This window comes from Musa acuminata, chromosome BXJ1-2, assembly GCF_036884655.1.
Source record: "Musa acuminata AAA Group cultivar baxijiao chromosome BXJ1-2, Cavendish_Baxijiao_AAA, whole genome shotgun sequence".
Taxonomy (NCBI): Eukaryota; Viridiplantae; Streptophyta; class Magnoliopsida; order Zingiberales; family Musaceae; genus Musa; species Musa acuminata.
Genome location: NC_088328.1, coordinates 18,410,792 through 18,427,500, shown reverse-complemented (window position 1 = coordinate 18,427,500; position 16,709 = coordinate 18,410,792). Strand labels below are relative to the sequence as shown.

The 16,709-nt window shown below is 35.2% G+C and overlaps 2 protein-coding genes and 1 pseudogene across 3 annotated transcripts in view; 2 read left to right on the top strand and 1 right to left on the bottom strand.

The window, feature by feature from the left end:
• Nucleotides 1-1,227, bottom strand: part of LOC135596512 (tubulin beta chain-like) — a 3,939-nt gene extending 2,712 nt beyond the window's left edge. Inside the window, exon 1 of the mRNA XM_065088563.1 lies at nt 745-1,227. Within this exon, the coding sequence (XP_064944635.1) occupies nt 745-1,138 (394 nt within the window). The 5' untranslated portion in view covers nt 1,139-1,227. The remainder of the gene's footprint in view (nt 1-744) is intronic.
• Nucleotides 1,228-4,560: 3,333 nt separating this feature from the next.
• Nucleotides 4,561-7,819, top strand: LOC135596503 (O-fucosyltransferase 23-like). 2 transcript variants are annotated; one of them, XM_065088553.1, is made up of 3 exons: nt 4,561-4,830; nt 5,833-6,015; nt 6,091-7,819. In XM_065088553.1, the coding sequence occupies exon 3, from the start codon at nt 6,199-6,201 to the stop codon at nt 7,552-7,554; it is 1,356 nt and encodes a 451-aa protein (XP_064944625.1). In that variant the 5' UTR covers nt 4,561-4,830; nt 5,833-6,015; nt 6,091-6,198; the 3' UTR covers nt 7,555-7,819. The 2 variants fall into 2 exon arrangements, with proteins under 2 accessions (XP_064944625.1, XP_064944628.1); XM_065088556.1 differs by having other exon boundaries at nt 5,833-6,276; nt 6,374-7,819.
• On the top strand, nt 7,696-9,391 carry LOC103969636 (tubulin beta-3 chain-like; annotated as a pseudogene).
• The last annotated feature ends 7,318 nt before the right edge of the window (nt 9,392-16,709 follow it).

Genomic DNA, 16,709 nt, shown 5'->3' with positions numbered 1-16,709 from the left:
TGTATTATATATATATGAATAGAAGTCCAAACATGTTTCTCATTCCATCATGTGCTTATTCCTGATCTGCCTCCAGTATTGTTGTGTTTTCAAACATCCACGCTGGGACATCCATGTTGTTGCATTGTAATATTTTACATGACATTTGTGTAAAATATATACAATCAATAAAATTAAACATACTAGACATACAAATCTGTGTAAGTCTTATAATTTCATATTATCATGCAACAACATAGATAGATGATCATATATGAATGTCTTAAAGCCCACAAATCTAAGAGAATTCAAGCTGGAAACTAAATGCACACAAACCACTGAACAATGAAGTAGATATCTGTTAGTATAACTCAATGTGAAAAAAATGCAAGGACTAACAAATTACCATTAGTTATTTAGTAAAATTTCATTTATTTATAAATTCCAAAATTACACGATATATAAAAAAGCAAAAAATATTTGCACAGTACATTCATATTTATCACATCGAAAACCTCTAGATTAATAAAAAAAATAAAAAGGTGGGGCTGAGATAATCACGCTACTTAAACAGGAAACGTTAATGAAGTACAAGTCAAATGACTGAAAAAGGAGATCAGTCTGTGTCCATTAAAGATATAAAGAATAGAAGATGGTTCAACACATTAACGGACATTCTGCATTAGTTAAATTCAAAGCAGTAATGTATTCTCAGATCGTGGAAGAACACAAAGCACTACGATATTTCGAAGGAGAAAACCATACCCTGCAAGCAGTCGCAGTTCTCGGCTTCCTTCCTGACAACGTCGAGGACCGAGTCGATGAGCTCGGCGCCTTCCGTGTAATGCCCCTTGGCCCAGTTGTTCCCAGCGCCAGACTGGCCGAAGACGAAGTTGTCAGGCCTGAAGATCTGGCCGACGGGTCCGGATCTGATGGAGTCCATGGTGCCAGGCTCCAGATCCATGAGCACGGCGCGGGGGACGTAGCGACCGCCGCTGGCTTCGTTGTAGTAGACGTTGATCCGCTCGAGCTGGAGGTCAGAGTCACCCGAATACTTACCCGTGCCGTCGATACCATGTTCGTCGCATATAACCTCCCAGAACTTGGCCCCAATCTGGTTCCCACACTGGCCGCCCTGAATGTGGAGAATCTCCCTCATCTTCTCCGCCGCCGCCGCTCGCCGGATCGCGTCTCAGGGATAGGTTTCGGGTCGCCGACGGAGCGGGAGAACAGGGGGAACAAAGGAACTCAAGATCTGGGGCCCTGTTTTATAGTAGGGTTGCTCCGATCGCCGTATCGTGGTAAGCTTACCGAAATATACGTGCTCATCGGAGGGCTGAGATGTGTCAAGACTTAAGATCCGCTGATCGGACGCCAAATAGATTTATTCGGGGCAATTTACCGAAAAAAGGCGCTAATGGTGGTTTTTATCCAATAGCGGCCTATATTTAATTTTTACCGGTGGCGTTTTTTTTCCTGAAAATATCGATAATGTCCGAGTTATTTTAAGTCTCATCGATCAGTGGATTCGATCGAATGGAGATTTCTCAATCCGAGTAAGTCGATTCGGATTGGAACCCTTTCGGATCGAGTTAGATCGGATATGACTTCTTACGTTCAAGTTGTACTCAAGTTAAAATCAAATTATATTTTTTATAAAATTAATTTATATATATATAATTTTAATATTCTTGTCATAATATTTCACCAACAAATATAATAATCTAATTTAGAGTTTTAATGTCTCTATCATAGCATTGATTTCTATCTATATTAGTTTTTAGGGTTGACTGCTAAACTTAAATTTAAGGGGATAAATAATAGTCATGGACTAAATTCCTAATTTTATATATTTTTTTATTTTTAACATACTAAATGATGATATAACTTATAAAGGTAGGTTTTTCCTAGTGACAAGTGATATATAAAAAGAATTAATTATTTTTTAGAGATAAATGGTGTAAGAAACAATTTAAGACATGTACAAATGATTTATTTTAGTTCAAAGAGATAATAAATGACTGTTTGAAATAACTAAGGAAATAATAATAATAATAATTATTATTATTATTATTATTATTAATCAATGTTTCCCTTTTTTACTAGATAGTCAAGTAATAAAAAGAAAATTGAAGTATTTTAAATATTAGTTGGTGGATAACATACTATATGTATAGTTTGGTGGACGTTTTGGGACAAAACAATATTATGATGGAGATTTTTTAAGGTTGTTTATTTGTTAGAACTTACTGTATATGGAGTATTTCCTTAATAGCTTAAACACTTTGAATTCTTGCTCATTTAATTCAATATTTATTAATTTTAATTATTGATCATATCTCTCAGTAATTAATACGTCACTCATGAGAGATAATGGTGTGTTTGAATTATATTACATTTAATATTAATTGCACATCTTATTTGGTGGTTCCAATTATTTCCAAAATTTATTGATATTGGATCATTTTTATCTTTTTTTTTATTTAAATAATTTTGATTAGTTTAGGAGTATTTTAGATATGTTATAAGTTGTCAACATCTTCAATATTTCTAGTTAATTTTAAAAATAAAGCAAAAGTATAAAAAATAAAAAATTTGATTTTGATTGAACATGTTATCTCGGTAAGGAAGATCTCAACTTTATAAAAATAGAAAGCCAATTAAGAATAACATTAGAAAAAGACCATACTCAAAACTGTATACTAAAATCAATCCTCCTCCAAATAATGAAAGAGTATATGATTTATTTAATTTCATGTAATTGTAAAATTATCATTTGATGCATTTTCTTGCATTAAAAGGAAGACAAAAGATTGTAATAACATCACTAAATGGATCAATGATTGAAATCTGCTTCCAACCTAAAGTTAAAAGTTAAACTGTAACAACATCACTAAATAGATAAATATGTCATAAAATAATTTTAAATAATGACCACACATTTTGATGAATTTAAATTTGACAATTAAAGTTCAAATTTATAGTGATGTCTGACATGCCACAAGACTTCCTAGAAATTAATTTAATTCTTCTGCGTGGTAAACATGTAAGAGAGGAGAGACGGGAAATAATGAATTGGAGGTGGAGACATGTGAGATCGTTGAACATTGACCTCATGATTGCTTTGACCATTTCATCTATGTATTTTCGTAAGATTATTGTGCACTTCACAAATTTGGTGCACTTGTTACCTCCATGTGCAGATCGGGCGATGCCTTCCTCATCATGTCTACAGGTGAGTACTAAATTTCTCTGTTCACTAGCGTTGTAGATTGCCATTCTCTAACTCTCTGTGCTTCATGCCATGGAGTGAGGATGATGTAGTTATCCTTTCGGATGCGTAATTGCTAACCTTTTGAGTTGCTTACAGATGTTTATGCTTTTCTGTACTCTGACATGAACAGTCGCAAATTTCTTCTTCTAGTTGATGCATAAATGAATACCTTTACAGTGTGGTTTTCACTCTTGTCTTATTGCTGTTTTGTTTGCCTTATCCAGTTATATTAAGTGTGTTTGGAACATTTGCCTACCAAGTGTTTGTGAAATTTCCCTCCATGCTCGTGTTGCAATAGATCTTCAGAGGAATTTAGTTAATTACATGCTCCCCTAAACTTACCAGTATTAGTTAATCACGGCATCTGCATGTCCGACGCATCCCAAAAGAGAGAAAGATAGGGGATCGAGTTGAGGAACACTTACACATCAAGGTTCATCGGAATTGGAGGGTTGACCCTCATAGCAACGTAGTTGACTGCTCGGTCGAGCAAATACTTGATATCATGGACGGTGGGCTGTAATTGTTCAAAGAGGAACACACGTCAATACTGCAGTATAAAGATGATGCATCCCCTCTTCCGTGGGGAGTTAGGTTCAAGGTGCGGAGGTAGGCGGCTGCATGCGGTGCATTGTACGACGAATGATGCATGCTTATTGTGTCAGACAGCTACACTGTGTAATGCTCACAGGGATCCTGTGACTGAAGCTGTGATATTATACCTGTCATAAAAGATTTTGCACAATCTTCGTGGACTGTCTTTGGTGAACATTGCCAAAAGATACATGAGAAAGATACCTATTAGATGAAAAACAACTCCGGAACATATATTAGGTATGTATCTATCTACCAACTTAAATTTTTGGAATTTGTCTGGTATCAGACAGAATAGGCTATCAATTTAAATCTTATATCTGGTCTCTTTCTATTTAACAAAATGTTTAATTATTATTTATGTGATGTCTTTCTTTCTATTTAGCTTATTAGAGGTCACCACTGCGCGCTCACACAAGGATGATCAAAGTCTACAAAACGCACATGCTGCGGTAATGAGTTGTCATCGAGCTTCCGGTCTCCGCTCCTTGGTCAAAGAGACAGAGAAGAATTAGGGAGCTTTTACCAACGCCTGACCAACATGGCCGTGACTAAATTCCAAAACTTACCACCACAATGATGAAGAATGGGTAACGATGGGCATTTATGGCAGCCCTAGAACAGGCCTGTCGACAGTTGGTGTCCACATGCCAACTGTTCCGCTTCCTTATGTTCCTTTTCCATATATATTATGTAGAGAGAGAGAGAGAGAGAGAGAGAGAGAGAGAGAGAGAGAGCGTTTCGTTAATTTTAGAGCAGAAAGGGGGCCCTTGCAGACCCCTCAGAGAGAGAGAGAGAGAGAGAGATGAATTTATTTGCATTAGCCCTCCATATATCATGTACTTTGGTTCTGGAGCTGGTCGTGAGGCCAAGGTTGAAGCCCTATTAATTGTTGTTTCCACTTGTGTGCGAGGGAGAGATTGCCCCACCCTTCTGCCCTGTGGGTTGATCTGGTTTTTCTGCATTAAAGGGGTTGTGTCAGGGTATGTTCTTGATGATGCAATTCTTCATATAATTGATTCATTTATTCTTTCATGATGTCTTTCTGTTCCTCTACCATGTTGAGATGTCTTTTTTCAGGGTCGCCTAGGTTTTTTCTTTTCTGACTATTTTCTAGGACTCGAGGATCGGAAATTTTCCCTCTGTACTGAGATGTGATATTCCGAAGAACTTTTTTTTTATACAAAAGTCGTTCTTTTTTTTTTCCCTCATGAAGGATTCTGTCTCTGATTATCGCTTTTTCTTTTTCTTTTTTTCTGTGTGGATACTTTCTGCCTTTTCTTTTTGTTTGTGTAATTGCAGGAAATTGGTTCTTTGGAACGGAAAATTCTGCCTTTTTGCCTGTTGGTATGCAATTTCTATTAGGCCGTTCTTCTAATTGATGGGAGGTCTTCCACTTTCATTGAGTGTTACCAAGATCTCCTCGAATTGTGTTGTGGATCGATGTGTTCTACGGGTAGAGCGGTTTTGTTTTGTGTATCTGAAGGTTTTTGTTCAGTCTCTTTTGCTAAAATGGATTTACCTTCTCTTAGGAAGTTGTGAGAGATGGGAGTTTTCCCAGTGGGATTATTTCATTTTGAAGAGATCATACTGACAAGTGGTTTTGCATGCCTAGGATTATTGTCAACTGCTGTATTTTATCAGCAATTTGCAGATTATTATGTAGGATTCGATTAGAAATATTGCTTTTGCTCTTCAAGGAGATCAGTTGTTTGATCTTAGTACGGTGTATTCATGAATCTTATTGATTTGAAAACAGATAAGAGTGGCACTTGGTTTTTTTTTTAGTTCAGAGTTAGAAATATTGATTTGTATTCTTGTTTTCAACAAGAATACAAGAATGTCAGATTCTGAAAGTTCTGTGCTTGGGACTTGCAGAACACAAAAAAGACCGTTGAAGTTTTGTTCATTTTTTAAAAATCTATTTTCACAATAAGAATATAAGAATGTGCGGTTTCTAAAAGTTTTGTGCTTGAGACTTGCAGAACACCACAAGATCATTGAAGGATTCCATTTCCAAGGATTGGGATTCAGATATATGGCACCATAGAAACTTGAACCTTGGTGCATCTTTGGTCCATTTGGTGAGGGCTAAGGGTTTCTGGGTATTTGACATTTGGCAGGTTTCATGAGTTGACTTACAAGGGGATTATGAAAGATTTGCTAAGGTCTGATTTCAAGGGGTTGATCTTAATGCATTTAGTGTTCTTGAATTTCTTCTGATATAATTCTTAGTGAGACAGGACTTTGAAGGAAATTTAGACAGCTTATCCCTGCATTTGAGGTGATGCAGCAAGAATGTCAGGAGCATAGTGGTTCTTAGCATAAGAAAGGAATCGAGCAAATTAACAATGAGTTTTGCAAACACTGAATTACTTAAGCTGGGCAGTCGCTACATGAAGTGTATGGTTTTTAGATGCTTCATCCTGGTAATATTAGTTCTTGTGTTCACAACTGTCATTTATCCATTCACTGGATCCAATTGGCTTCCATGGAGGACCTCTAATTGGATTGCCATGTCTGCAGCTTCTAACTTGCAGCATGCTGTTAGGAGAGACAAGTTCCTTGAGGTTCCTCAGATTATTTGGGGATTGAACAATCAGAAAATAGCTTTGGCCAGGGCATGTTTGACTGCGAGATTTCTGAACAGAACTCTTCTGATGCCTAGCTTGAGCGCATCCCTATTCTACAAAGAAGTCGAGTTGCTGAAACCTATGGCATTCGATAAGATATATCAATTTGATAAGTTCAATTGTCTCTGTGATGGATTTGTCCGGTTGGGACGGTATTCTGATCTTTTGAATCATAGCATGCCATTTGAGATCCAGAAGGGAAGTGGTAGGAAGTGGACGAAAGAAAGAGATCTTGATCAGTTAAAACAATGCAGAGAGGAGTCAGTCGACAATTCTGAAGTTATTCGCATTGGGGGAAAGAATCCCTTCCTTTGGCATGACCATTGGCCAGTTAAGGATTATGCAAAGATCTTCCAGTGTCTTGTGGTAGTCGACGAGATAGAAAATGAGGTGGCTAAGGTCATCTCAAAGATCAGAGAGGTAGGTAGCAAGGTCAGATATAAAATCGATGCTTCTCAGAATGAAGAAAGTGCAGATAGCTCACTTGGCCAGCATGTGCCTTATGTAGCTGTTCACATGAGGATAGAGAAAGACTGGATGATCCACTGTAAGAAATTGGAGCAGAAACTGAGAATCGAACAAATCTGCAGCAGCAAAGAGGAGATAATGGAAAGAGTATCCCAAATCACCAGCATACAGCAGCCTGTTGTGGTTTATCTTGCAGTTGCTGACACCCTTTTAGAGGATGATTCAATATTAAGTGGATGGAACGATGGCCTTCTTCCTTTAGAGAAAAAGAGGCTGGGAGTCTGGGGCATATATAAGAAGTACCCTTACCTTATACAGTCTGCAATCGACTACGAAGTATGCTCACGAGCAGATGTTTTTGTCGGTAATAGTTTCTCCACATTTTCCAGCCTTGTAGTACTATCTAGGACACAGAAGTTGATAAGGATGGGGTTCACAAGCTCATGCTCAGCAGAGGTTGGGTATTCATCTTATGCTTACAATCTATTAGGAGAATCTGGTGGAGCAAAAAGATGGATGACAGATATGTCTGCCCCTGACCTTGTGGGCATAAGCTACGGGACCAATAATATCTCATGCTATAGCAACTGGAACACAAGCCTTTGATGTAAAACTAGTGCAGAGGAAACAGTTGTGTGTATATTTGACAAAGAAATTCTTTTGTTCTATAGGATACCAGTTTTGGTGCATTTTTACTTGGTATCAGCTGTTTAGTTTTGCATTTCCAGTGGCCAATCATCAATTCGGATGGTGCTGATCTCACTACAGTTGTTATTTGGTGCTGATAAAATGGTTTGGAACCTATTTTGTTCATGTTTTCTATCATCTTTCTGTTATTTGGTAATACAACATCTGTTATCAAGTTAATGTACATTATATGGTCGTAAGCCTGTCATAGCTGCCTGTCTCTGGTTAGACATCAGTCATAATTTGGAAATAGGTGTCTGAGACAGTTGTGGAGCCACACAATGGTACCCTCTCTGTGCATCAACTTGTTGAGAATGCTGATGAGTGTTTGGTCCTTGACAATGAAGCACTGTATGATATCAAGCTTCCTAACCCCACATGTGAGTACTACTTGCTTCTTCAAATTCTTTCATGCCTGCTGAAGATTTGCATTTTTTCTGACCATCTCTATAGAAGGAGAAATTATGGACACTGATATTATTTTCTTTTGGCTAAAATTTTTTAATGCTCTCTTTCAAACCTACAAGTCTGATAAAGTTTTTGTGAGTCAAAAGTAATATGTAGTTGTTGATTTCTCCCTTATCTCTTTTTCACTTGATCCATTTATCTATTTCCTTTTTCTGTTAAGTCTTGGGTGCAAGTCATTTTCTGTAACGGAACATGTAATTTTGTTATTTAAAAATCCAAAATGCATGCGTTAAGACATTTTTTACCATTTAGCTCCTTGAATCTTGAATAAATGTTTCCATTCCTTGGGTTCAAAATTATTTTTCCAATTTGCATTGTGGCTTTGATGTTGTTCATTGATCCTATAGCAATGTGTCATATATTTCAGTTGGTGATCTTAAACACCTTATCTCTGCTACAATAAGTGGTGTCACATGCTGCCTTTGATTCACTGGCCATCTTAATTCTGGTCTTTGGAAGCTTGCTGTAAACCACTTCTTTATGGTAGGGTTTGCACTGCAACCCTGACCTCCAGGGGCTCACAGCAATACCGAGCCCTCACCATTCCTAAATTGACCCAACAAATGTGGCATGCCAAGAACATGACTTGTGCAGCTGACCCGAGCCCCGGCTGGTATTTAACTCTGCCTCAGCCATGTTCTGTGAGAAGAGGAGCAAAGAGGAAGTTGATGAGCAGATGCTCAATGTCCATAATAATAACTCTTCCTACTTCAAAGAGTGGATACTGAACGTCCCAAGTGTAGTGTCTGTGACATTACGTTCCACCGAAGGCGCGTGAAGATGGCTTCTACTTCTGTTGGGAAGTTGACTTCCATCCAGGATATGTTTGGGAGGGTTAGTGAGCAGTTCACAGCCATGTTCAGGAGGAAGGATTTCTTACACTGGTACATTGGAGAGGGTATGGATGAGATGGAGTTCACTGAGGCAAAGAACAATATCAATGATCTGGTGGCCAAGTACCAGCAGTACCAACATGCCACAGCAGATGAGGAAGAGTATGTGGAAGAATGATTAAGAGGAGTTGGCCGCCTGGGTCGTGTCTATCATGACAGATGCTTTTCCTTCTTGTGACACAGGATGTGTGAGGGATTTGGCTTCTATCTGGGGACATGGACCTTTGTTTGTTTGGCTGTTGTTCATCCTTATTGATGACATATGTTGTGTCACAAGTTGCATGTTGAATGGATCTTTCCTTCAAATGAAAATAAAAGATATGTAGAAAAGCTCTAAACTTACATCCCCGTTCAATTATCCTATAAATTGCTATTGTCCAGTGCAAAGCATGTAATGATGATTGTTCAGTGACTATATATCAAACATCATCATGTCGGGAAGAAAAGGTGAGGAACTCAGGGTCTCTAAGCTCCTAGTTTACCATTACTTGAATGCATATCTATATTTGCATGTTCTAAATATAGTTTGAACACCACACCTCCCACCCTCGGCAACGTTTCATCCTTTCCAGTGTCTGCAAGTCCATTCCTTAGCTCATTAGTGCATCTTGTAAATGTCAATGGTCTAGATCGATACCAAGTTTTGTGACAGCTTTGATATTTACATCAATACTGATTCTTTTGCAGATTAGGTGTTTCAGTCTTTGTGGTGAACTCAGTTGATAAGGTCCAGCTGAGAAGAAAATTCCTTAAGACTGGTATTTATGTGTTCTCAACATGGAATAGAACTAGCAGAACTCAGTTGATCAGGGTTTCTCTTTTTTGACTACTGCTATCATTTAGAAGTAGTCAAATGCTTTCGCAGAGAGTTATATTTGATTTCCACCTGAGACTATGCTTATTCCAGTGAGCAATAAGACCTATGTAGGATAATGTTGTATGGAAGCAGTGTGGACTTCTGTAGGATCCTCATCCTCCAAAACAGCATGCTTTCTGGAGGAGAAACCCTCTTCAATAGTTCCTCCCTTTTGTCAAGGAATAATGAGATTTTGATCTCGTGGAGCCCACTTTGAGATGCTTCACCACAAACTTTTTTTTGCCAATGTTGAGGGTCTTCCAATATTCCACCTCAAGAGGCAACTCTACTTTCTTTTTCTATCCCTTGTTGATGATATAAGCATCCATGTGTTTGATGAGCAAGTTAAGCTAGGCACAAGCTGATGGTCCAAGAACTTTCTTACTGACATTCAACACAGGCTCCAATCAAAAGACCCTTTACAGCTGGTGATTGGTACATGGCCATGGAATCCCTAATTGGTGGGGTTGAAAGACCATTAATTAGACACTCCACCATACTGCAGAAGGTTGACAGTATGAGTCTTTGATATCTACCACTTAATCAAGCAAAATTATGGAAGAAGTGTCATGCTCTTCCAGTTGTCTGTTAATGTGTCCTTTAAGTGAACAGAGGTCTCATCCAGCTACATGATTGAATTTTGATTTTTGGTTTGCCTTTATATTTTTCAAAAGCTCATATTTTGGACAGAATACCTGCGGGGCAGAGAGTGCTCATGCAAATGCCAACTTCTGTAAGTACATATGCAAATTGCTGAAGGATGTGTATATTTATAAATATGCTTATCTCATAATCATGTAACCGTAGATGGCACCACTAATAAAGAGTTTTCTTTTTTATCTCATTCAGTGCAGTGGATGCACACCCATATAAGCTTGCAGCTAAGGAATCGACCTTTGGACAATGATTGGAAGGTAGGTCATATATTGAAGTCCAGGTATAAACCTTTCTAAATCCCTACCAACTCAACCCAACATACTCTAATTTGCTTGGACAGCTCTAAGTGATGGAGCAAATGCAAAACATAATATTTTTACAAGAGCTAGTGACAAATTAACCAAGATCTAGTTTCAGGCAATCACAATAAGAATAAGAAAAATAGCAGTGGTATATGTGAAAATATTGAAGTGAACTCTGATATTAGCCACCACATCCTACATCAATGTCCAAAGCAGTTAAAAATAAATGCTTTGTTTCTCTTGTAAAGTTCAAGGCAATGTGAAGGTCTCTTGATCATGAATTTAATCCAACTAAAACATAAATCCATATGTTAATAAATAATGACAAGTTGTGGGCAGATTACTACTCTTTTGGTCTGCCAATATAATCACTCATAAATCTGCTCTTCTCATGTGGCACAAAAGTAGAGGTGCAAAAAGTTGGTTTGTATCACTGAACTGGTGCAATTGCTTTGTTGCAGTTTTCTTTATACGATCATTGTGATTATGACATTTGACAATTTTATGATATGGAGGTCTCTGTTTCATATGCCACTGTGTCTGATTGATTATACGGATTCAACAGTTAAGTTCTTATGATAGTCTAATATTGAGTAGTTATAGAGAGCAAATAATTTCTTGTATGCTACCTTGAGATTTCCATCAGTGACATGACATTAAATAATGTATCCTATAGGTCCCTGAAAAGTCATTACTTATCGTTATTAATACAAACACAATAACTCATGAGAAATTATTCGTTTTATATGGGTTTGTATGGTTTTACTATTATAAAGTGGATCCCAAAAGATGTCTCTAAGAATAAAGGATGACTATGACACATATAAAGTTTAGATTTTCTTATTTTTCGATCGATGTGGAACTACAAGTGTTCATCACCCCATCATGTTTTTGTTATCGTAACATTACAATGTAGTCTCAGTTGAATTTTATCATAATCCAATAAAAGTAGGTAAATTAATTTTCATAGTGAAATGAATTATTTGTATAAACTTGATTAGGAATTCAGCATCTTTTGATGGAAACAAATCTACAATAACTGTTTTTTTCAGAAAAATTCTTTTTTGATGTTTGCTACATAATTTTATTAATAGTATAAGAAGATGATAAAAGGAGACCTAACAATATTTTATTAAAAAAACTTATTGATGAAAAAAATAAAATCTCATTAAAAAATATAAAAATTAATTTTGATTATTTTATGTATTTCTACCATCGGCTTAAATCAGAATAATATACTATTTGACCTATATAATGTTTAATAAATATGCTTTTGAATATTGAATATAAAATTTTGATGATAAAATCAATTGATGAGTTTACGAGATTAATATGTTTTTGAGATAAGTAACATATGAAAATACTTCAATCATATAATCGAACCATCGAAGGGCTACATATTGAGTAGGAGAGTTGAATGTTGTGTCAAGAAATTATCATCTCGAAGAATAAACATTGAGCTAGAGGATTGGTTGACATGCCAAGATTAAACTTTATACTAAAGTTCGAGCATCATATCAGAAGAATCAGATTTTGCACCAAAAGATTGGATGTTGTAAGAAAGTCAACATGCCGATGGAATAAACGATATACCAAAGAAAAAGATGATATACTCGAAGTTTCGACGAAGTGTTGAAAGATCAGATGATATGTCGGAAGAGTGTATAGCATGTCGAAAGCTTTGTAATATGCTAGATGTATGATTGATTTATCAAAATCTTAATCGATGTCATTTTTTATCAATTTAAGTCGATATTGGGATGAAACAAAACTCACTTGTCAAGAAAATCATTGGGCTTGAAGCAGGCTAAATTAGGCTAGTTAGAATGTTAAATTGGTGGCCTAAACCAAGCTTGGGCGATGATACTATTGTTAGGAAACCTGGAAGAGCATTACATGTATAATAGAAAAATAAAACAAAAATTTGTTTCCCAAAAATAGATTTATATCAGATCATATGCGACGATTGGGAGCGAAAAACTTGTCAAATTAAAAATTACATAAGATATGAGGCGATCTCACCTAATGGAACTCGTATATTCCTAATTTACATATCTTAGCCCGTGGATGAAGGAAATCTTAAGTTCTTCTCTTTAGAGGTGATCCACACGGTCGATGAAGCGACGATGTATCTCCTCTTGCGACGTATTTTTTCCTCACCTTCATGCACCACCACCACACAGTAGGGGCAGTCATTCTTGCTGCCCTCTCACACTTGGGGGGGGGGGGGTAGTCGGTTGAGGAAGAAGCAGGGAGAGAAGTCAGGGAGGTGGCAACTAAGGGGTTTAGCCTTATAACACTTTTAGTCCCATATCCCTTTTTATAGAGAGCTCATTTTACTAATCCTAATGGATTCTACCCTATTGGGTATTGGATCTCTATCCAATTACCCTAGCATATTAGATACTAGATCTCCATCCAATTATCCATAGCTGAATGAAAATTAGATCTCTATCCAATCTACTCCAGTCTCACTCTAATCGGATTCTCTTGGAGAGCTTCTTCTTTCTTAATTCGAATTACCCTAGCTAGGGATTTGCTTGAGTAAGAACACACGAAATATTCCTCTTATGATATTGAGAGCGGATGATCCTCTATTAACACTCAATTGCTCTCGTAAGATTCACTACCACTACTAATGACCAGTTGTGCTAGATCTGAAACTTCCAAACCCATTAGTCTGATATCAAAGAGTGGATCAGACACACAACTGGGACTACGGAATTGTTGTCTAAAGATAAGGTATTATTAACTATCTGACATTTCGTAAGTGGATCAATCAGTGAACTCATTATTCAATGAGCACTTGTACTATATCCATAGTGTCCCCACACATGCAGCTATGATATAGTACACCGGTTTGTCTAGTGATCTTGATGTCCTTCTCGAGTAACCTCTGGCTAGAAATATTTAGGGTCTGTGTATATATGCGAATTTGTCTTATTATCATGATCCAATTCCCATTACAAAAATTCATAAATATCACAATATATCAATCATATAATATAAAGTGAGAAAATATAATAATAATAATAATAATAATAATAATAAATATTGTGTAGTGTGTCACACATTTAATCACTCACGTGATTGGCTTATAGGGCACCAGTAATTAGCAACTATCAGGCCCAAACGATAGTATTGTTTAAGTTAACTGATAAGTACTATTATGATTTATTAGCTTTTTCGATAATGGTACTGCCTATGGCGATAGTAGTACCACCCAAAATTTAAAAAATTATAACAGTATTATCGTCAAAATTTAGAATTGAGATTGTTAAAAGTTACAATGGTAGTACCGCCTATACTCCAAAATTTCATTGATTAAATTTTTAGCTTTATTTTTGAAGTCTTTTGGTGCTTATAAATATCATACTCAAGCTTGGTTGATAGAGTATTTATTTATGAGTTAGTAAAGTATTACAAACTCTTATTTTGAGCATAATTTAAGTCTTCTCATTCTCTTAGTCTAGTTCTTAGTCTAGTTGAAATTCTAAGTTGTAGAGGTGAGAGATCTCTTGTGTAAAAAGAGAGTGTAAAGGTTATCCCCTAAGCTTAAAAAAAGAGAACGCTGTAAAAATGATAGTTAATCTTCACATATTAGAAAGAAGATCGATAGTGAAAGTCACTAGTAGAGGAATAGGGAGTAGATATAGGTTAGGAAGATCAAACCACTATAAATTGGTTTGTCTCTCTTTACTTACCTTTTTTACTTGTGACCTAGTTTTATTCTTTTTACTCACAACTTTAACTTCATCAATCAAGTTTCTAAAACATGTTAATTTTTCAATTGAGTTTTAAAATTGATTAAAATTACTATTACACTAATTCACCATCCCTTTTAGTAACATTAAGATTATAACAATTGGTATTAGAGCAAGGATTTATCAGTTGGATTAATACCTCAGAGAAATCTAATGACTTTTCAAGCAATCAAGATATTCACTCCATCACTCATCCTCTTATATTTAATAATAGGACAGACTACATTTATTAAAATACTAGAATTTACTTTCTATGGATTTTGATTTATAAAAAAATATCAAAGTTTAGTTTTCAAAAATTTTCTAAACTAATGAATGAATAGAATAATTTTGAAAAGATAATATTTTTTTAATGTTAAAGCTATAAATACTTTATTTTATGCTTTAGATAAAAATAAATTTAATTGAGTTTCTACTTGTGACACTATATATGATATATGAGACACACCTAAAGTTACTCACGAAAGCACAAGTAGAGTAAAAAAATCTAAAATTAATCTTTTAGTTCATAGTTATGAATAATTTAAAATGAAACTAAGCGAATACAAGTATACTTATTTTACAAATATTATTAATAAATTAAAAATTTTAGTAAAAACTATACTAATCTTAAATTTGTAAGTAAGATTTTAATGTCTTTTCTTAAAAACTAGGGTCTAAAAGTAACAACGATATAAGAAGTTAAATACTTAAATAACCTTCCTCTTGAAAAACTCATAAGATATTTAATGACTTTTGAAATAATATGCAAAGCGTATGATGAAGAAGAGGAAAATCTTTTAAAGAAAAGAAAGGATATTGCTCTCAAATTCAAAGAAGATTACTCGAGTGAGAGCTCAAATGATGATAATGATGATTAAGACATGACACTTCTTGCAAAAAGATTAAAAAAGTTTATAAGGAAAAATAATACAAAACTAGCAAGAAGAGAAGGAAAGACTAAAGATGAGCTCGAGAAAAATACAGTCATATGTTATATGTTATAAGTGTCAAAAGTCAGGGCATTTCAAAAATAAGTATCCATAATTGAAGAAAAAGTCATCAATATAAAGAAGAAGAAGATACTCAAAATAATATGAAATTAATCAACTAAGTCGAAAGTGAAAGAGCAAATCGATGAAAAAGAAGTGACAAATTATGCCTTGATAGCTTTTGATGTGGTATTTGACTTTTGCAAAACTTTCTTATTGCATGAAGAATTACTTGAAGTATGTCATGATTTATATAATAAACTCAAAAAGATTGATAAGAAATATAATTCACTAAAAAAAGGATTATCTAGTACTTATTAATGAATTTGATATATTAAAAATTATGCATAACAAATATACAACATCTTATACCTTTTGCACTAAATGTGAAGATTTAAAATAATCTAATCTTGAACTTAAAAAGAAGTTCTTTTAAACATGACATGATTTGAAAAATATAAAAACTAATCTAATTGCCATGAATGCTAAACTATAATATTGTTTAAAAGAATCAATCGACAGTAATGATATAATAGAATACGAAAACAAGTTTCTATGATAAATATTAGAAAAATTTAAAATTAAAAATAAACCACTTGATGTATTTCTTACTAAACAAAGTTATATATTTAAAAAAGAATGTATCGATTTAACAAGTACTAGCACACATCAAAAAGTCAAATAAATTTGTAAAAGAACCCATGCTATATATTCCTCCTAAAATTAAATATAATTTTTTTAAAAAAATTAATCACTATACTTATGCATGCTCTCTTAAGAAATATAGTCATCCTAAATTAGTTTGTGTTTATAAAATTAAAGCCAAAAGATAGGAAAAGTGAATTAACCATAAACCATAAAGGTGTTGAGATCGAATCAGCACTAAGAGGAGGGGGGGGGGGGGGTGTGATTTTATGCTTTCGACGATTTGAAAACTTTATTCAATAAAATCGTATCGAAAATACGTTTGAACTTAGAGAAAGTGTGAAATGGAGTGGGCAGCCAAATCAATAAGCAATATAAAGAAAAAGGCAAGAAGAGAGGGCACACCAATTTTATAGTAGTTCGATCGTTGTGACATACATCCATTCTCGATTCCTCCTCCGTCGAGACCATTGGCTTCCATTATCGATTTTCTTTCAATTGGACAAAGATCAATTACT

Excerpts from the sequence above, each read along its gene's own strand:
- LOC135596503 (XM_065088553.1), top strand. The coding sequence starts at position 6,199 with ATGAGTTTTGCAAACACTGAATTACTTAAGCTGGGCAGTCGCTACATG.